The sequence below is a fragment of the Cyanistes caeruleus genome, chromosome 13 (genome assembly GCF_971803275.1).
Source record: "Cyanistes caeruleus chromosome 13, bCyaCae1.hap1.1, whole genome shotgun sequence".
Taxonomy (NCBI): Eukaryota; Metazoa; Chordata; class Aves; order Passeriformes; family Paridae; genus Cyanistes; species Cyanistes caeruleus.
Genome location: NC_141713.1, coordinates 8,880,652 through 8,902,712, shown reverse-complemented (window position 1 = coordinate 8,902,712; position 22,061 = coordinate 8,880,652). Strand labels below are relative to the sequence as shown.

At 39.0% G+C, this 22,061-nt stretch overlaps 1 protein-coding gene across 3 annotated transcripts in view; it reads left to right on the top strand.

Moving 5' to 3' along the window:
- The window catches only part of LOC147650687 (uncharacterized), a 183,680-nt gene that overhangs the window by 93,064 nt on the left and 68,555 nt on the right, over positions 1-22,061 (top strand). For 2 of the 3 annotated variants that reach the window (XR_015275934.1, XM_086849553.1), the window contains exon 2: positions 3,703-5,013. The exons of the other annotated variant lie outside the window; for it this stretch is intronic. Coding sequence is in view for 1 of the 2 variants with exons in the window: in XM_086849553.1 (XP_086705679.1) it covers positions 4,946-5,013 (68 nt within the window). In the remaining variant the exon portion in view is untranslated. The remainder of the gene's footprint in view (positions 1-3,702; positions 5,014-22,061) is intronic. 3 annotated transcript variants of the gene reach the window in all.

Below are 22,061 nucleotides of genomic sequence, written 5' to 3'. Positions count from 1 at the left end.
ATACAAAAATGTATTTATTAAAATAAGGAATTGACAAGTGGAAGATTTTTTTTTAATACTTTGTGGGAAAGCATCTGCTGGTATTATGCAGCATATGCTGAAAATAAGTAAATACCAACATGTGTCAGAGTGCCCCAACATTGTCTTAATCAAAGTGCAGACATTATTTTTTCCTGGGTCTGGTGAGCTCAGTGTCTGGCCCATTTATTAAACATTCTTTGTGTTTCTTAGTAGTATTATTTCTAAGCCTTTTCCCCTTCATATGCTCCTGCTATTAACTGAAACATTTTACCATCTGTTTTTAGGTGGGGTAGGGAATTGATTACTGATTAAAATATTTCCAAACCTATCTATAATTTAAACGTAAAGGCGTATCATTTCAAGTGTCATTGAGTTTAAATGGAAATTGTGACCAGATTAATAATGTGTTGAGTTTGTGTGATGGCACATCTCCAAAGCATCAGCTCAGTGCAAACTGCTACATCTGCATTTCATGGCTTTAGAGGAGTGCCAAGACATTTCCACTGGGGGCAGCTGCAGAGCTCTGTAACAAGGCAATGGATGCCTTCTGGTCAAAGAGAATCACAGGAAATATCTGAGCTATGTGTGGCCTTGTAGAGTGTCTGCCTCACTGGTACTGCAGAGGTTTATTTGAGGAATGCTTTAACACAGTTAATTTCTTTGCTTTTGAGCACAGTAACAGTTTAGTATAATCCAACAAGCATGTGAGTAGGTATGAGGATGAGAGAGAGAAGGCTGGAATATGATTATTAATGTGAAATGCTAGTGCATTGTGGTAACACATCTGTGCATGGGATGCTGTAAATCCCAGAGTTACATGGAGAATGGGAGTTCAGTTGTCTTGATCTTTGAATGACTTAGAAGCAAACAATAGGTAGAGCAATTGGAAATAAATCACAATTGGTGGGGAGAGCTTCCTGGTGAAGCATTAGGAAGTTCCTGTGTGAAGGTGTTGCTTGAGGCTTTTGTCACACAGCCAAATCATCACTGCTATAAAAATTAGCCACTGCATGAGCTTGAAGCAAGGGAACTCTCCAGGGGACTGCACATGTGGAGGTATGGATTTGTATGGCTCCTATAGGGAACTGCCTCCTAAAACATAGCTGTTCTATGATTCTAGTGATCTGGACATCACTGCCTGCTCTTGCTTTGTGGGGTTGGTGGGAGGTAATGATTTTCTACTTCTATACTATTTCTGCTGGAGAAAATCCTTGGTTGAACTTTTAACTTTACATTTTGTATAGATGGGAAGAAAGGATGAGGTTCTGCTACCTGTTCTATTCTGAACTAAACATTTTAAGGCAAGTGAAAGATCTCATCCTGTGCAAGTTAAACCAAATACACTCTGTCAGTGTTATCCTCTAACATTTATTCACACTATTTCTGTGCTATCTGGACAGTCATAGGTTTCAGTTTCCAACTGGTAATAGGTGGAAGATTTCTGAGGCAAATGAAGGTGACAAGTTGAAGCCCATGCTAAATCAGTGAGATGTTCAGAGCAGTGAGCTGCCAGGCTTCTGGGCTGCTTCTGTACACTTCCTGCAAATTAACTCATTAACTTAACTCTCTGAAATGTGGGGTTTGAACTCCTGTTACAGTAGACCTGTAATATGCAATCTGCTATTAAAATCAGCTCTTAGTGTGAGATAAAGTACACAATACTTCCTGCTTCAAATCCTTTTAATTTTTAGGAAAGAATCTGATATTTAAAGACCAGATGGACTTTCTGTAAACAGTGGCACTTGCTGTATTCCAAATTTCAAGGACCCACCAGATCATCAAAATGTTACATTACCTTTTCATATTTCTTGTCAAGCTGATGTGTGCTGAGGCTTCTCCTTGGCAATGGTAAGTTTAAGTAGCATTGATAGGAAATTTTTGTGCTATGAAATCATAAGTCCATTTCTTATCTCTTATGTCCAGGAAGAAAAAATAACATAAAGGAAAAAGGTAGCAGATACACAGAGGTTTGGAGCTTTTTAATTTAGAAAATCTTCCCTTCTGAATAAACTGTATGTTTTCTGTGTTGAATCATTCCATCTGAAATGCATTTTGTACATTGTCTTGCATTCAAAACAGGGAGAGGCAGTGTGGAAGCCAAGAAGGGACCAAACCTATGGATTTGATTAGGTGTGTTAGGCAACCCAAACATGAGCTAAAATATGGAGCAGGTGACTCTCTTGGCTGCAGTTAAATTGCAGTTGGGATTAATATTTTGACAGGGCTCCTTCCCTTGCTTCAGGAAGGCCTGAATACAGTCAAGGGCTTGATTGGAAAGAATGTGGCTTTATTGCAAAGGCTGTGTCTAGTTTGTGTTTTCTGTTGCGTGATGGATTTTTGTTGTTTTGTTTTTTGTTTTTCTAATTTCTTGCAAAAGTTCTTTCATTTTTCAGATGCTTTGTGGAAAGCTGAGCTTGTTGGGAACTGGCTGTTGTGGAACCATTGCCCCAGCTGTTGCCATAAGGAAGCTGGACTTCTGCTGTGTTCCTTTTTTGTCATGATACTGAGGGAGTTACATATTTCTGGAGGCACAGTTAGCATCTGCCACCTAGATTTAGATTGTTTCACATTGATTTCTGATAAGCCAGAACATGATGATAGCACCCACAGCAATTACTTGGCATGGTTTTGTCATGCTGTTGGTCTGAAATGCATTTCCTCCCCAGGTACATTGTGGAAATTTAAAATAGACTTACAGGATGTTGTGACAAGCCATCCCAGTTCCACTGGGTCCATTAAGGCATGGTTCCTACATTTTGATCCTCCATTATCTTTTCCTTGCACGTGCTGCAGTGATTAATAAACCTTGAAATTATCAAGAATGAAAATTCTTCCTTTTAAAAAAATATTTCTTTTAATGAAAGAGGTTTGCCCTTTAGAGGGTTGCCCACAGCCATCAGACAGGGAGTCCCACTATTTCCCAGTGCATGGCTGTGCACTGTACCCCACATTTTGGTTAACATGGGTTTCATTTCAATGTACTCCAAGTGCATTCAGACCCACATGATTCTTGTTTCACAATAATATCTTACTGCAGCAGATGGTGGAGGTGTCAGGGAGCTGCTGAAAACTGCCATGTTTATTAAACCTTCTCAGCACAGAGTAGCTCATCTGTTCCTGCTGGCAGTGGTTCCCAAGGGACTAGATGCCAGTCAGGATATTCAAAACACATTGTGTCCTGGCTGTGTTCTTGCCTGGATTTGCATACTCTTGCCTTTGACTGTAAGAAAAGGCTTTGTGTTGCTAGCAGTACATGTTGGACAAATGTTTCAAATGTTCTCCAAGTTTAATTCATCCATGGCAAGCATGAAAGCAGGAAGAGTGCACACTGCTGGCCAACCTTGTCCACTGCTGCCACTCTTTTCTTAAGTGCTGATAGGGCAGGAAAACTTTGATAAATTCATTATCTCCCCCTTGTACGGCCTGTAAGAGAACAGAGTTCCACAGGAGTCACGTTTCTGCAGTGCAGCACAAAGATGCTGAAAATAGTGTCCAGTTTGGCTCAGCCATCAGCACAGGAGCAGGTCTGGGAGCTGGGGTCTTAATGTTTGAACTGTATTGGTGAAACCAAACTGGGTAAGCTGCTGGCATAAAACAGAATACTCAAAACTCGAAGTTACATCATTGCTAAATGTGTGAACATAATTGCATTATTCCTTTTGCTTTCACTTCTTTGGACAGAATTTCAGATCAGAACAGGAGTGAATCTGCTTTCAACCATGGAATGGCTTTGTTTGTTTTTCCATATCAAGACTGAACTGTTAATATGCTTCCTAATCATTTTAAGGATTGGAGAATAAATGGGTGACACACATTTAACTTGATTGGTGTTAATGTACCTGAGAGAGGAGTTCAAGAAGAACCTAATCAAACCCAACAACAGGGCTGAGGCTTCATCTAACGTGGAAGGAATGGTCATGAGAATGGAGCTTTCTGCTTTAGCACCTGTGGATGCCAGTGCAGGCTCTGGGCTGGGAGCTACTGCTCAGCTCCCCATGTGCAGCCCCGCAGTCCCTGGGGTCTGTGTGGCTCAGGCAGATTGACAGCACATGAAAATCAGTACAGGCAACTGTGAGGTGTCTTGTATCAGAAGGAACAACTTTAAATTACTTGTACACGTTGCTGGATGTGAAATGAACTGCTCAAGGAAAAAAACCCAAACTTCTTGGCATCATTATGGATACTTCATCGAGAACATCTGCTCTTCACAGAGCTCTGGGTTGAAAGAGAAAAGAAATTTCATCTCCAGCCCAAGTGGTCAGTGGATTCCCTGGAGCATTGGGATGGATAGTGTTTGTAAGGCCAAGTTTTCATTTGAGTGTGTGTCTTTGGACACAGCTCACCGACAATCCATGACATGAGCTCACTGCTTGAAATCCAGTCGCTTTTCTTGCATGCTTTATTTCACTTCCAGAAGTAACTCCTTACAAAACTGAAAGTCTGAAGGCTTCCCTCTTGGAAATGATGGCCCAGAATGACTTAATACTAAATAGAAAACAATGTCCTATGTTGTGAGTGTTTTTAGATTGCTTTAAGAATCATGGATAAAGGCATCAGTACAAACAGGTTTAATATAAAAGTGACAGCACAATCGAGTTTATTGCCAAGGCTCACTCTGCTTCTTGTGAAATAGTTAAGGCACAACAAGGAAAAGTAAAGAAAAATCCAGAGTCAATCAATCAAAACTGAAACAAATACAAAACTATGAAGAGGAAGCAGAGGTGGATGAAGAGACAAAAGGATAGAAAAGAATACAGCCTAGACACACAACAGCATTTAAATTTAACAGCACTTAAGTTAAACTTAACAACATTTGACTTCATTTATAACACAAGTTAAACAATTTAGCAAAAGATTTGTATCAGATTCAGTATACCACAGTACTAATTTACAGGCCTAATTTACAAATACATGGTACTTAAGAATGCAGGAGAGCAGCATTCCTGGCACATTTGCTACAACATTCCATTTAGGATCTTGGCACACTATGAGGTAAATGCTACAGATGACTAAAAGAATGAAAGAGTTAAAATATTTTCTAGTTTTGACAGCTATGGAAGGTACACAAAGGTAAAATATGATATATTTTATCTCTTCCTCTGTAAAATTGCTGTCTGAGACTGGTGCATGTCTCTAGTATTTCACTGTGTGCCCAGTTCTATAAAGAAAATAAAGCATTGTGTGATGATAAGTTTGCTACCTCTGTTAAAACAGAGATTTTAGCTGTGGGCAATGAAAATCAATCAGATGAGTTTGCCTCTCTCCTTCTGTTGATTGGCAGTAGTGATGAAAATAACTCAGACAAAAAAATCAGCTTCTGATGTTGAAAGACTCTTAGTGGCAAGATGACCTGAAGCTGTTGACACAGTGTCTTTGTTTCCTTGTTGATCCCAGCACATCCTTAGCTATGAGTATAAATAAAACCCAGGAAAAACTGTAGGGGTGCCTTAGGGAATTCACTCTACAGAATTTATGTGAGAGCAGGATAGGATTCCACTGTTTACCTTTTCTTCCCATGCTCTGTCTTCTGTCCTGTGCAGAGCTGATGTGCCCTTGGAGCTAACTTAGGCTTGAGGACTTCAGAGTAAAGTCTCACAAATTTTATATGCAGCACAGAGTATTTTTGAACGTGTGCTAGGAGAACTCATTAGCTTCTGTGACCTCAGTGATTTTTTTCTTTATTCCTGAAATGATATCCTGATCATGGTAAGAATTTGACTTAAAAAATGTTGGAGCAATTTTTTTTTTTTCCCAGACCTCTAGTCAAGAGGAAAAGCTGTTTGCATTAAGGCCTTATTGTCTAATTAATAGAAGGCAAAGGATGTTAATTAACCCAGTAACCACTCCTTTTGTCTTTCCCTGTGCTGTACCACCTGCCTTACAGCATTACACCAGTGGTGCTGGCCAGAGCCCACCAGAGATGCCCAGTGGGGCTGTCATGAGTACTGGAATACTCAGACCTTTCAGAGCTTCCTAAGTGTTTCCCTTGAGGAAGAAATGCAGAACTATATTAAAACATCACCCTTGATAATTTCCTTTTGTCTCCTCTCTGCCCACACTTGTTTTTTTAGCTTGGTCTTCTAAAGGGCTGGAATAGCATCCTTTTATTTTGTTTCACTTGAGATTCTGGTAGGTTTCTTTTTGGGAAAATGTGGTATTGCAATTTCAGCAAATGGACCATTAGCATCTTGGTTAAGATTAATTTGCAAAATTGTAGGGATTTTCCCAGTAACGCTGTTTTGCACTTCTCTGTGTGAGAAGGGGAGCACTGCCTGTGAAAAATACCCACACTTTCATTGAAGTCTTGGTGGGATTAACTCCCTTTTTCTATTTAAAAAATTCCAACCCACAAACCAGTAATGTGAATTGTTGGTGGCCAATGGAGACCTGACTGCTTGCATGGTGCTGACTCCTCCTCTGTGTATAAGTTGCTAAAACATATTGTGTTACTTCTATAATGCAGCATATTGCTTTTCAGTGTAAGTAATTGCTGTGGTTACCTCATGAGCTTTAGGAAATCAGCAGTGGGTGGAGAAGTGCTAGTGAAACACATTGTATAATAAGCTGTGAATCATTCCATGAATAAGTTTGTGAGGCTTTTGCTTCAGAGTGCAAAATCAATATCTGGGCCATGCACAGGTCATCCTTTTTATGCAGTGCAAAGTTTAAAAAAATGCAGTAACTGAAGGGCTGCTTTCAGGAAAAGGCAGCAGTGAATCTTTTGCCAGTGGCTTTAGTAAAGCTCTCCTGTGCTGGTGAGTTATTGCAGAATTGGCCAAGGCAGTTTTCTAATTTCACCACTTTGCCATGAGTCAGTGTTGAGTATGAGTTTAAAGTTGTACAATATTAGAATATGTTATGTTTGGCTAAAAAAGCAGCTCTATACTTCCAGTCTGTGCTTATTTCACATCAAAGGAATATAGGAAATAAAAACATCATCAGTAAAGGGATGAGACTGGATGTGTCTTTAGCAGACTTGTCAACTCTAAAGGCTCTTGCAAAAATCCCATTATGTCTTGAGGTTTTTCTAAAGGCTCATGTGCTTAAGTCACAGTCTGGTTCATGTAGAAGGAGGTTTCTAGGATTTTTGTGTTTAATTATAATTTTTTTTTTTTACAACTTATACTAAAATGTTACCCATTGCATCATCTAGCTGAGTTGCTGGGTTTGAATTTTTCTCCTTTGATTCTCCCAGCTTAAGATGACAGGAATGCTGCACTAGAGGTCATGCAGGGAATGCTTTCCTAACAAAAGCACAGTTGCCAGATCATAATGTGGTGTGGTTCAGGAAAAAAGGTCTGTCTGGTTCTGATATTGTGCTGCAGTTTTCTCAGTGAAAAATGAGCTGTGGATTACTGTCCCCACAGGCCAGCCAGGCACTCCAGTGGAAATGCAAAAATGCACACCAGGAGGCCACAGGTTTTGAGCAGCCAGACTAGAAGGTTTTCCTAGAAGAATTTCTGCCATGTGACAGGAGTATTTTGAAGAGACATCCCCACTTGTTTTCTGAAACTTTAAAATCAGATTGGATATTAAGAAACATTTTTTCACCAAAAGGGTTGTCCAGCATTGGAACAGTCTGCCCAGGGCAATGGAGTGACCATCCCTGCAGGCACTTAGGGACAGGGTGTAGTGCTGGATTTGGGAATTCTGCATTAGTGGTTGGACTTTATCTTAAAGGTCTTATCCAACATAAATGATTCTATGAGTTTTGATTGGTTGAATTCCTAGCTAAATTTGTCATGAAAAAAGCCCCTAAAAACTATGTAAAAGACAAAAAAAAAAATTCAGTTATTACTGGGGTTTTTTAAAATTTTATCTGATTTATAGCCTAATATCCATCTTGAACTACAGAATTAGGAGAGATAGGAGTTTTGTTTTTTGAGTTGTTGTGGCCAAATTCTTTGGTAACATCCCCAAAGGCCAGACTAATGTGCATTTGATAAGAATATGTTTGAGTAAGTCAACGGATGACTTCTTTGTGTGATAAATGCTGGTTAACTAATGTAGAATGATTTAATATAATTGATTCTCTTCTGTCATTGCATACTTTGTTATATTACCTCAACTGCCACTTGCTGGAGTTTGTTTGGATATAAAAGCTCATTGTCATCAACAAAAATATATTAAGTTTTCTGAATATTTTGGGCAGCCAATTTATGTAAAATGAAATAAAAATGATCCTCTTCAGCCAACATCTAGAGATAGCCAATTGCAGTGTGAGTGGAATCACAGAATGCATCATCAAATGAAATTCTTTGACTGATCCAGCTGCAAGGATATCAGCCAGAAGACAAAACTCTATTTTGTTCCAATGCAAAAAACAAAGTGATCCAGTGCAGTATATTATAAATATATCAGAACAATGCTGTTTAGTGATTCCTCTGATCACTGAAAGATGTAATGCTCCATGATTTAAGCTAAAGAGGAATGGTAAATCTTTGCTTAAAACCTATAATTAAAAAGTACATGGCATACTTCTGGCACTGAGAGTTTATTTGAAGACTACAAGCCATGCTAGACCCTGAGATAAAGGAAAGAAAAATTACATGATGAGAGAAAACAGTCCAGTTGTTTGTTAGCAGCCCCAAAAACCAGAGCTATCTAAAGTGAAGATTCAATTAGTAGTGTTGGTATTAATGCTAATAGCATTCATATTGACCTATAATTCTGAGTGCATTTGGAAAAAACCCAAAATTTGCTTGAAAATGCTCTTGCTTTTTACTGTTTTTCCACTTATACACTTTTCCTGTCTTTCCAAATTAGCACTGTGGTATGCCCAAAATAACCACGTAGGTAGATGAGAAATCAGCTATGCTTCCCAACTGTGGTGACTTGGCTTTTATTTCTGACCTCCAATCAATTTGCTGTTGGCAAACACAGAATACAGCATGAGAATAGAAAAATATTCTCACAAGTTAGCTAGACTGGAAGTGGTCAACAAGAGAATGGAAGTGTTCCTTTCAGGTGAGAGGGTTTGAATATTTAAATCAAATAATCATATCCTAAGAAGCCCTGCCAGAGAGTGTTTAACTACCAGCCAGCCACTTAGAGATGCTTGTAGATGTAGTATATAGCTAAAAAATGTACCTTGAAACTTGTAGTGCAGCTCAGCTACAGAGAGACTATTTAAAGTGTAAGATAAATAATTTCCTTAATTTTAAAGGAGGCATGATAGCCTGCACAGGTGCAAGTATCATGTACCATGAAAGCCATGCTCTGGGAGAGTAGCCCTGTGACTGCTGGGAGTGCAAAGGCAGAGCAGCAGCTGTGTGTTCTCTCCTGGAGCAGAGGCAGCTTGTGCTGGGGGCTTCCCCTGCTCAGGTCAGTGCTGGGGTCCCTGGTTTTGAGTGCTCGGTGCTCTTGGCTCTCAGCCACTGCTCACAGTCCTGCAGAGTCTGAGCCAACACTCTGTCAGTGGGAGTCCTTACGTAAAATTTGGAGATATGGTGTAAAAATCCTGTTCCCATCTGAGATCTTGAAAGCTTCAGCCTCTGCTGTTTATCCCTTGGAGTGACAGGGCACTGGTTTGGCTCAAGCATATGATTGAGAGATTCATCAGAAATGTTCTGGTTGATTGCGTGACAGGCGAGCTAATATTTATTACAGGATCTGGTCTTAGATTTTCTGGATGTGATTCATTTCCAGCCATTAAGGCATTATGCAGTGATGTATAATGTGCATCCTAAATGAAATATTGATCCTTCTAAAATCAATTGTTTTACTTTTATGAAAAGATTTTTCCTGTGTAAAAGGTTTACTTTTTGGAAGAGGACATACCAGAAAAAGTGGTATTTATCATCAAGTGACCTCTGTTTGAACTTTGTTGGGTGAGTGGTTACACTCAGCTCTTTAAGTTTCCTTGTACATTAATGTCTACATATATATATATATATATTAGTGATGTGTGAATGGGCAGAAAAAACCTGGAAATAGGCAGTCTCAGGCAGTTATTTACAAGCTTTCAAAAACCAAGATAATGATTTCCACTTTGCTATCATAAAGGTGATTACTTTCTAGATGAAGCAATTGTTAACCTATGATCACAAAGCTCAGTACAGCAGGGTATTGCCACTTGTTTAGAAAATCTGGAGAGAATGTTTTGTGTAAAATCAAACATTTGCTCTTTGATCTATACATCTTGCTTTTAGCATGTTTTTGTATGGTTTTAAATAAATGTATTAATTTCAGTGCTGTCATCATTTTACCGAAACAACCTTGTTTTTATAGTGTATTTCTTTTAATTGGGGGCTACATAGAAGATCAAATCAACCTCTCACTGAAGCTTTTAAATTTGGTCCTGAACAATTATTTTTGAAGAGCCTATACTTTTATGACAGGGATTGCAGTCTGGGTTGATAAGGAAAGATGTAAAATCAATTTAGACCTTTTCATATTTGAATTCATTAAATTGGTCTTACTTCATTAAAATAACAATTAATTTAAGGCAGTCAATATTGTGCAATTGCAATGGGAGAGGAAAAAATGCAAGGTAATAATGATGATAGATTTGTCAAGTTACATGGTTGGAACTTATTACCTTGAGTGACAGTAATTTTGCATTCATTTAAAAAGATTGTACTTAATAATAATAGAGTATCTAAGGATCAGGATTGGAACGGATAGATCCCTTTATTCACTTTAGCTCTATGTATTACAAATAAGGATTTGGCATTGATGTAGCAATGAAAAAAGTCTTAACTGAGGCTCATTTTTATTCTTCAAATAAAATTTGAATAGGTCTTTAAGTACGTTTTGTCTCCTCCTGGCACACTTTGTACTGGTACCTAAAAGCAAGCTTTAGTCAGAACTATTTATATGTAATTCCGTGGTTAATGCACCAAACATTCTTGAAAAGTATATTGCTGTCTGCAAAGTGTGTTTCTAGCTCTGTGAATGCAGAGCAATCAGTGCCCAAGAGATATTCACTTTAGCTTTCAGTTTTTCAAAAAGCACTTTGGAGGGTTAAAGACTGATGTTTACTACTTCCTCTAAGACAAAAGCTTTGCTTGGTACTTGTTACATTGGTAGCCTATATATTGTCAGACACAATATACAGGATTTGGAATGCAATTAGCACAAGCTTATTGCAGTCTAAATCCAGAGTGTAGGCCTACAGTGTGTTTTAAGCCATTTTTTACTGACTAGGTTGATTAAAAGAGTAGTATGCCAGATTTTTGAATGAAAATTATCAGTTGAGGTGCTGTAAAGCCAGAAGAATTTTAGGATTTTAGTTTTGGCTGAGACAGCTTTGAAGAAACCCAAGAAGTAGTTTTGTTGGTTGGTTGGTTGGATTTTTTGTGTAGTAAAGGTAAGCACCTCTAATGCTGAGACTATTGTACTGGTTTTACTAAATAAAAAACCCTCCAAACATATGTCATATGTGTGAATCCAAGTAGCTCTAATTACTGCTGGGTGCCTTGGTCATTGTAGCTGGGACACAGCATCCTGCCTGACATTGGCCTTCCCCGCTGGGTGTGACAGAGAAGGGAAAAACAACCAAACCAGGAAAGCTTTTCCCCCTCAGTTTCACTTCTGTTTAAATTTACATGAAGCCACATGAAAGATGCTGGATCCATTTTAATGAACTGCAACTGTGTGCATGCAAACCTAGTAACAAAAATAATCATTTTAATGCATTGACCCACAGACTGGCAAACAAGATTGCGTAGCTGGATCGGTGGTGCCAAAGGTAACTGCAGCACACAGCAGCTTAGTGCACCTGCTGTGCAAGTGTCCCAGCCCTAGAGGTGAGAGGAACATTTGTTTCTCTTGAAATGATCTGTGCTAATATAATCAAAGGCTTCCACATCTCCTTACTTGCTTCTGTAAAGTAGGTGCTGTGTCTCCTGGGGCTAACAAGGAATTGCTGCATCCTGATTTATGTTACCCTTGCTGCTTCAAGACCAATTAAATACTTAGCTGTAGCAGTGGTACACTGGTTAATCTTAAAAATTTGGTTGCAAATGAGCTAGATAAGTAGCTTTAGCTTAGCTCACTCGTTTTGTAGCACTGGCAGGACTCAAAGCTGAAAGAAGCGATTTGGCTCAACAAGTGAGCCTGGGCTTTCAGGGCCCTTCCAGGGGTGTGATGGTGTCTGGCCCAGCCACGATAAGGTCTGATCTGTTTTGCAGGCACATAGACCAGGGCCAACAACCTGTCAGAGGCCTCTGCTGGTTGCTTGTGCTCTCTGGGCATTGGGCAAAATCAAAGGCAAAAGGAATTCTTAGATGCCTATCCCTTAAAGGGAAATGCAATATGCACAGCACTGGGAGGCTCTCAGCTGAGACAGTCTCCTGGTAGTACTGATCAGAGTTCAAAGCATATGAAAAATCCTCTGTTAAAGCAATTGCTATTTCTAATTCCTCCTTTCTCCTCCCCCTTATCGATTTATTTCAAAGGCCAGGTGGGAAAAGCCAAAGCAAAAGAGGGAGTCTTTGTTCTTCCAGTGGAGACAGCCCAGCCTCGCAATCCCTTGCAGACGCTGAGCACCACTCCCCACGGCTGTGGATCTCAGCTGTGGGGTGACCCCACTGAGCAGAGGTGGCAGAGGCCAACCCTGAGGCAGACCTTGAAGATTAGGGCTGACACTTTGGATTTGACTTCTGTTGAAGGGAAATATCTCAGAATAACACCCAAGTCTTTGCATGAAGGGTTGTGGTGACTCCCAGCGAATCCATAGCAATAATATGGGCAATGGTATGAAAGGAGCAGAGCTTTGCTTAACTGAACAACATAACTCCCCTGCTTTAAATTCAATAAGAAAATCAGATATTAAGTTTATTTAAAATCAAGAAACTGTTTGTTGTCTAAAAAACGAGCAAGAGAAAAGTGCAGGAGTAAGAAATGTTTCAAATAAGAAAAAGAGCAAAAACAACAATAAAACAAACATTCCAAAAATGGAGAAAGAGAGGAAAATGGTGATTGATTTACAGATACTGTCTCCAGTTTAGGGTTTTTGAAATAAGGTCTCTTTCAAGTTGCTAAATACTCCCATGATAGAGTAGAAAGGAACAGATTCTTTTATAATATTCTTTTTCTTGTTTAACTAGATTCCCAGATAATGTTTGTGAGTCTGTGGGGATGCCTTGTTATAACTGGTTTGAGCTATTTGTTTATCAGTGATTTACCACAGCTTAGTGAGTTCTTCAGGTAGTGGTGTTAGGACCCTGCCCATTTCATATGTTTTATCCTCTTCAGAAACCAAGCAGAAAACCCCAAGAAAGCATTTCATGCAAATAGCCAGGGAAGCAGCTCATTGTGAAAACAACTATTCTCCCATTATGTGACTCTCCAAAAATCTTAACCAAGCTCCAGCAGATGCAAACACAGTGCAGACAGTTGCAGTAATTATGCTAACCAGAAATAAAAGCTTCCATTTATGTGGCCCATCTACATCCTCAATGCAATCACTTCCAATCGCAAAATGCATCTACCACTTGGAAACCCGGAGCATTATTAGATTGCATTGACTGTGCTCCCCACAGCTGAGGGAATGCTCTTTCCCTGCAATACATTTTCCTAACAATTTCATGACCATTGAGATACACCCTTGAGTCAATTAAAATTATCTCCACTAAACTAGACTGCAGCTTTTAAAGTGCTGGCTAATAGCTTGTGTGAGCAGCACCCATCTAGATTAGTTATGTATGACGGTTTTATTAAACATAATTTATATTCTCAGCATGTCAGGATAGAATTCTTATTCATTTTTCTAAAAAAGCAGTGCATAAAGCCATTTTTTTAGTACAATAAAGACTATTGTATTCATCTTGCAAGGAAGAATGAACAAATGTAAAACATGGTGTTTTTTCATCTGACTTTAAGTGTTGCTGCTTTTAGGTGTAGGGAAGGTTGCACTTTGATAATAAGAGGCAGGTGTCTAGTAAAACGCAAAATGATTATGTGCTGCCTGCTATTTCTGCAGATCTCCTTTGCCTTTCTCCTTTTTGCTTTATAGCTTTTTTTCTTCATCTTCGGGTTTACTGGAAAGCTGCTGTTAAGTTACTGCTGGACACGAGAAGGATTAAAAAAATGTTTTGGCTATATGGACTGAGCAAGGGTGGCATTAAGCTTGTCAAATTAACTGGAAAAACTGGTGGCAAACAGGCCACTTCAACAGGGAATATAGTATTTTCCCAACACATGTCAAAAAAAAAATTCAGTTCAAATTCAGGTGTAATCTTCAGTTCATACTTCTTTTTCTTCTTCAAAAAAAGACAAGTAGAGAAGACAAAATTCTGCTTCAATTTAATTTTAGAAGTGCTATACCTTTACTATACACAGCTGGAAAAAAAACCTGAATATTTTATGTTTGCATTGTTGTAGCTGTCATTAGAAAAGTCTCAAAAGATTATGAGGTGGAAATTGATGTTCTAAGCTTTTGCTTTCTTTAAGTGATGCTGGTAGTTTAATTTGGTAGCAGTGGGCTTTGATATGAGAAATTTTCAAAGATTATATAGTATGGATTCTGGAAATAATTGTGTTCTTAGAGGTAGTGGGGGAGATCAGATATCACTTCTAAAGGGGATGTTTTATGTGCAGTCTAGAGGACAGTTTGCTTATTGCCCTTTGATTAGGGGCTGAACATGGGACATGAGTTGCAGTTTAGTGGAGATGTCAGATACGGGCTGAGCCTGGGACTGCTGAAAGCATCACATTTTCCATAATGTTTTGGGCATTGTCTTGTATATGGTAAAGTGTTTACTTAGCAAATTATTCACCAGCCATCTGTGGGCTCCGGCACATGACCCTGCTATGGTTTGTTAATGCTGAAATTGGTAAATCTGTTCTGTAGTGCAGCCTTGAAAGTGCCCCAGAAAAAAAAGCTCTGTTACAGAAGCAGCAGGAAATTCCCACATCCATAGTCAGGCAATGAAAGATCTGCTGGATTGAGAATGAGATCACTTCCTCACGTTTCATCCTTTACACATCCTTTGGTGTGTGGGTGAGTCAAACCCTAGGCTGGTTTAATGTATGCTGAGTGAAAGACAGAAAGGAGGAATGTCACAGTGGGCTCTGGGAGGGTTTGGCAGGAGCTTTTCAGTCCTTCAGGCCACAGGTGTCAGGAAGCAGAGTCCTGATGCTCTCTGAAGCTCTGGCCTCATTCACTTTGCCTCTTCAAGTGCCTATAAATCTGCTTCCTTTTGAAATTTGTAGGTGTTAAAACATCAAAGTTTTAAGAAGTTTAAACCAAGTCCTAGTTTGACAGCATTAAAACTGATAGTTATTGGCATGAAATTAAAACTGAGCAAATAATTAAAAACATTAAATGACTAGTAAAATTTAACCTTTTCACTGACTGTAGAATTTCAAACCACTGTCCTCAAATTCTAAGGTTTTCTTCTTGATTAGTACATTCATGGACTTGACTGAAGTTCAGAAACAAAAATAAAATTTAAAATTGTAGGAGTTTACTTTTGCTGGAAAAAAGTCTTATGGCAAGTTGAACTGAGCTGATTTATTATTTAGACACCAGGCTTTGTTAAAGACAAGTCAGGCTCCGTTATTATTTCGGCAGTTGTGGAAAGAAATAGGGTATATTCTGCTCAGAAACCAGCCTGACCCTGTAAAACTTTTCCAATTACTAAGTGAAAATTTTATTCAATTGATCTCAACACTACCTTTCCAGTTGATTGACTACAGACTTTCTCACTTTTTGAAATAACTCTTGCATATAAAGTTTTTTAAAAAATCAAGAAATTTAAAAAGGTTTTTTTTCTGTCTATGAATGGTTTCACTTTCCAAACAGAATCAGGTAGAAGACTGAAGTGAAAAGTTTTGTAAATAATGCATTGCACTCAGCTATTGTCAGATTCTATAAAACTTAAATCCTACTAAATATCAAGCAGGAACTATGGAAAACAAGGAAAAAGACTGAAATATCAAAAACATTTACACTCAGATTCAACTCAATGCCTAGGGAAATCATGGCACATGTTTTGCAGGAAAACATCCTTCAAATGCAATATTATAGCATGTTGACAATGCCCATTTAGCGAGTTACCATTAAAAATCAAAACTTCCATGTACAATATTTAGTAGATGTCTGAATGAAAAGCCATGATGAGGAAGCATTTCTAGCTGGTACTTTGTGTCCCACTAACCCTTGGCCAAGACTGCTGTTTTTTAACCTCTCTGGGAGCGGAGTGGTGAATTAGGGGTGTGTTTGTGAAAGCGATGTGCGGTGGATGATTACTCAGGGAATGGAAAAATAAAAGTAGTGAATAATGCTTATTTCTTGGTGGTTAAATAAATAAAGTTCTAGAGTGGAGATGAAAGCAAAAACTTAGGGAAGGATATTTTGGAGAGTCTCTGCAAGAAGTTTTAATTTGCCGAAGAGTTTAAACCAAAGTTTGAAATGCTGAGAAGTAAGAAATATCAAGGCTCAGAGAAGAATTTGCTATCTCTTAATGCAATGACCCTTATGGAGGTCAGAAACCTTTCAATATCCTGTTGAGGAGAATGAAAGAAAAAGAAAAACTGGAAAAGGAAATTGAGGAAAGATGTTCTTAGCAGCAGCTTCCTGGGAGTGGCTGCTGGTGCTTGGATTGGCTGTGCCAAGGAGGGGAGAGACTTTCATCTACATATGGCTGAAGCATTATCTTGATGTGGGCTATAAGGGAAGGGAATGTGCTGCTTGAGAAGATACTAAATTAATTTTTAAAACTACAGGTGAAAAAACTATATTGGCTTGCCAAGTCTTTCATTAAAGCAGAGCGTTGGAACTGACATGCTGTGAGAGACAGAAAACAAGACCTGAAATGATTCACAAGTTGAGGGGGAAGTGATACTCTGGAAGGGAAAAAAAAAAATCTTCTTAGAATGGAGTACCAAAAAAAGTGAGGATCAGTGATCATACAACTCGAATTTTTTCTTGAGAGCAGATTTAGTGGCTTGGGGTGGCTTTAATGAATGTAGATCAACATTTACAACCACAAACTCCAGTGTATTTGCAGAAATGCTCCCCCATACTGACACAGAAAACATTCCTCTTTGCCACTGTGTTACAAAAATGATGAGAAATACAGGTGATGGAGCTCTTGGAAAGCACCCTTGAGGGTGTGCACAGCAAACTTGGAAACAAGCTTTTGTATTACAGCTTGGAGTAGAAGCCCTCCTTTGGCACTGAAGAAAAGCAGGAGATTAAAATAGAGAGGAATATGTTAACAAGTGGCTTCACTTACTTCAGCATTGGGCTCCAGTGTGGCCACTTTATTTCTTGAAAGTGCTCAGTCTGTCCTAAGCAGCTTGCAGGGATAGACAGCCCTGACCCCTGTTTCAGTGCTTGGCCAACACAAAAGGGAGGGATGTAAGAGTTCCAGAAGGTCTCTAGAGCTCTGTTCTCACAGTATGGAATTTGGGTGCCTGGTGTGATGGCCATGGCAGTGAGCTTTAATAGATATTAAACCATAAATAATTGGGAAAGACAAGAAAAGGATGGCTAGAAATTTACAAATTGCTTTCAACCTGATTGAGGCCATTATTTTTGTGTCAGATTCAGCCAGTTTGCATCACAACCTCTAAGTTTTAATTAAAATGGGTGCTTCTGCCATTAATTGTATATTTCAGTAACTTTAAATAATGCAGATGATTTTTATTCAGTTGTCCTCTCCTGGCCGTGCCCCATTGAGATCACTGTTAATTAGATACTACATTACATCTAGCAGTGTCTTTATTGCTGTTAATGTTGCTGTCTATATTATCTGGATGGCTCCAAAGTGAGAACATGCTGAGAATTTAATAAGATGGCTGATAGCTGAGAAGCAGATATTAATGTGTTGTAAAACATCTCATATGACATGTTTCCTAATAAGTGACCATGTCACTCAGAGAAGAGGATGATGCAATTCACAGTCAGAGCAAAAATTCAGCTGCTCAGCACACTTGGTTTCCTTCAGCAGCCTTAACATAAAGAATATTACCATCAAGCCCATTTCAGAATGTTTCCCCACACACATTTACCTTGTGCAGGATGTGGATAAGAATTATTAGGAAAAGATTTGTGCTTAATTTGGTTTTGATGCTGCTGAATTGCTGTGTTCTTGTGAGGAAGAAGAGTCTGCTGGCTGTGCTGCTGTTTGAGTTGGCTCCTCGTTCCAGCTTGGCTGGATGCTGCCAGGCAGGTCCCTGACATGCCACTTCTGGAAACAGAGGAATAGCTCAAGGTGTCCTGTCAGAATCCACTGGAGAGAAGTGTATATATTCACATTTACACATTTTTTTGTCACTCTACTACAAGAGTGTTTAAATATGTTTCAATCAGTGCAGTTCTTGTTTTCATAGTGAAACCATTTTGGGGTCTTTTTTGAAAGAAAATGGTTCTCTGAAATTGCTCTTTTAAAAAAAAGCAATGTCTCATTAAAAGCAATTTCATACAATACTTTTAAACAGGGTCTAAACTTTGTTCAAAATCCATCTTTTGCCTGTCTGTGGTGCCTGCTGTTTGTGCAAGCCTCCTTGGAAGTGGGGGTAGGACCAACCCAGCAGTGTCCCCGCTCCAGCACGGTCTGTGTGGCGGGTGGGCTCATTGAAGATAAAGCTGGACATTCAGAAGCTGGCTTCAGAGAAGCAGTGCCAGTCATTCCACTGATAAAGCTTTCCTTTGAAGCTCTCAGGCTGTGTTTTCCATCCCTGTGTATTTTCAAAAAGCTCTGTGCATGTTGAACAGTGTAAATATATAAATAAAGCCTTATGAAATGCTCTCTGATGAGCTGCTGCGAGTGTGGGTGCAGATTATCCCCAGCTCCCAGCCAGCCACCCCTGGAGCCTTCAGGGTTTTTGGGGTTGTGCACTGCAGGGCTTGCCATTAGGAATTCATTCCCAATACCCAGACCAAACTTCTTTCCTCTTCATTTAATCTCCTGACTATTAGTTACAGCAATTATCATTTACTGAGATTGCTGCATATTTTAATGATATTTTAATCTTGTTATTACAATGAGAAGGAAGTTTTCACTCCTAGTTTGTAGTGCTGGGTTGAACTGGAGATGAAAGTGAGCTTAAGTACTTTGTTCTTGAGTAAGAGTAATGAGGTAAATATGTTTCTCCAGGTCCTGTAGAAGTACAGGGGGAGCAGCAACCTGTTTCTGTAGAGGCAAAACATGTATGGGGGTTCTTTGCACATTGTAAAAACTGAACAGTCATGTGAACCATTTTTCTTTTTTTTTCTCAACAAAGAAAGCCCTTTCAGTTTATGCACTGATCTGCTGCATACAGGGATTGAATTACAAGCTGTTTTCAACATTGCCTATGAATTTAAAGTCTGGAAAAGAAAAATAATCCTCCTTTGGGTTATGGTTTTTGATTATATCTTTCTAATTACACACATCTAGTGAGATTACATCACATATTCCGCAGACATGACTGAAGTGTATGGCTCAAGATTTAGGAGATAAACACTGAGCTGCAAACATGTAACTGCAGAGTAATGTAATGTCAGTTAGGAAAATTGGATTGAGGCATCCAGACTAACCACAAGCAGAGGGGGAATATGTAATTTCTCCTTTATCTGCTGTATGTTTTTACAGATGACTCTGTGGGCATTACATTGCCCTTTACCAGCATGTGCACACAGAATGCTATTGGTTAAAAATCATCCTAATAGTGGGAGTAACTGCAGAGAATTGCTGTGAGGTTAAAAAAAAAAAGAACCAGTGACTGTGCTTTTCTTATGATTTGTAGGTGATTCCATAATCCTGAATGAGTGCTCTATTGCTGCCCCACTATCGAGCTGTAGGTAAAATATTTCTCCTGCTGGGCAAGAGGATGTTGTTGAGCAAGACACATTTAGTCTTACTTTAACCAGGATTACGTCACGTTAGCTGCTGGAAGTTTGAGCTACAACTAAACAGGAAAGAAAAGACTAAAAGGAAAGAAAAGGAAAGGAAGGCACAGCTCTAAACTTCTCAGGAGCATGGGCAGGATAAGGTACCAGCCATCAGCTATCACATTTTCCTCCTGCAGAGGAGAATGCACAGTGGGAAGAGGGATCTCTGCTTCCCAAAGAGGAGAGGTGCTCCCCAGTCTGTAGCTTTTCCTGGCTGAAGTTCCCAGTTCCTACCATTTCCTCTTGTGGTAAGGGTGGGGAAATTTGCCTGGTGTTTCAGCAAATTGCTGCACCTGCTGGAATATTGCCTCTGCAGCGCCTGCTGAGCTGTTTCCAGCACTCAGAACGCTGTCATTTGTATCTGAAAGGTGGCAGAATGGTGCTTCTGTGCCTGCAAACCTGCTGGAATGTACCACTGCACTTCAGACAGAGAGCTAGCTGTCTTGGTAGTAAAGCCATAAAACACTGCAAATTAAGAAAAAATACTCAGAACTGAGCATTGCCAGAAAAAATGCACAGTCTTAAGCAACTACTTTCATTTGAATATTCATTTAATTATGAATGTCAAAGGTGATGAGATTTACTTTAATCATTTTGACCTCATTTTTTCAAAAATCCGAGTTCCTTAAGTTAAGTATCTAAAACTATATTTAGACATCTCAGTGAAAGTGGCCTGATTCTCAAAGGTGCTGAGCAATTAGAGGGATGGAGATGCCTGATAGCTTTTGTCCTGGATTCTGAGGCTTAAAAGTTATTACAAGAGCTTGCTGTTGGCAAGGATCAGACTGTGTGATATTTTAAAAGGCTACAATCATATGGCATTGCATGCTAATGGCAATTTACCCTTTTTCAGTAGAAAAAATGGAGATTACTAATATTAAAAGCAAATAAAAACTCGTTTGAAATAAATTATTTTACACTGTCCTGGAATATATGCAACCAGAGTAACATAAAGGATCATTTTAAAGAAACCTAAACTAGTGACAAATAGACAAAAAAAAAGCCCCCAGCTTGTTAGACTGGATCTAATCTGAAGTATTTTGTTTTAATAGTAGCTCTACAATGTGGAAATTAAAGCATAGATGGGAACACTGACACCACTTTAAGTTTAATGGCATAAGGGCACTACTTAAAACATTTGGTTAATGTGGTCACCCAGCAACTCTCAACTGCAGGGGGGTCTCCTTGTTTGGTGAACACTCCATCTTGTGTAAGATGTTTTGAATGACTGTCTTTCCAACTCAGAACTTACTCCTTGGTTTTGTTTTTTTTTCATAATGTTGACATTTTTCACTGCTCTCCACATATGTCTGATTTATGGCAATTTTATGGCTGCAGTGGATTGCCACAAATTGGGCACAAAGAAAATAGCTTTGACCTCACAGTACGTTCAGAGTCTTGGATCTTTAGTTTTAGCTTCTTGTTTTGTTTGGGTTTTGCTTCCCTGGGTGAATGTTAAGATTCTGCAGTATAATGGGTCTTTTTTCTTCAGGTATGCTAAAGTTTTGTTTTGTTGTGTTTTTTTTTTACTCTTTCATAATATTAATGGGCCATAAATGGTACAGAAACAACTTGCTGAGAGCATATCCTGTGGGAGAAGTTCCCTATATATTTTGGAGCCCAAACTAGAAATGTGACATTTTTTTGGAGAAATGCTATTTGTAGTGGATGTGGGGAGGTTGAAGCTTCTGAGCCCTGTAAATAATTCAAGCTCAACATTGCATGTCCAGCTGGGGCCACGGGAAGTTTTGGAGACCATGAATATATAACTCATGTCATGGTGGACAACACCCATCAAAAAAGTTTGGATGAGTGTTCCATTCCCAATTTGGGTCATGATCCCTGTCCTTAACTTGTATTTAGTTCTGTACTTGTGTGTGTGTGTGTTAATAGGAGCTGTAAGAATCTTGAAAGCCAGAAATACTCTACTAGAGGGAAACAATATAAACTAGGCTTTATTATTCATTCTAATGAGTCGTGTTGCTAAGGAAAGCTGAAGTTGTGGTTACCAGTAAAGTTGAACATTACAGACCTTGCTGAAGCTATGAAATAAATGATAAAGTAAATGAATTAGAAGCATTTAGTTTTCCAGAGAATGGTTTACAGGACTGGAGGAGCATTGATGATTGACAGGCTTGGAAGTTTGGTACAAGGCCCCTTTTGGAAACAGCTTACCCTCAGTTCTGTCTTTTTCACTCCAAATGGTGAAAAC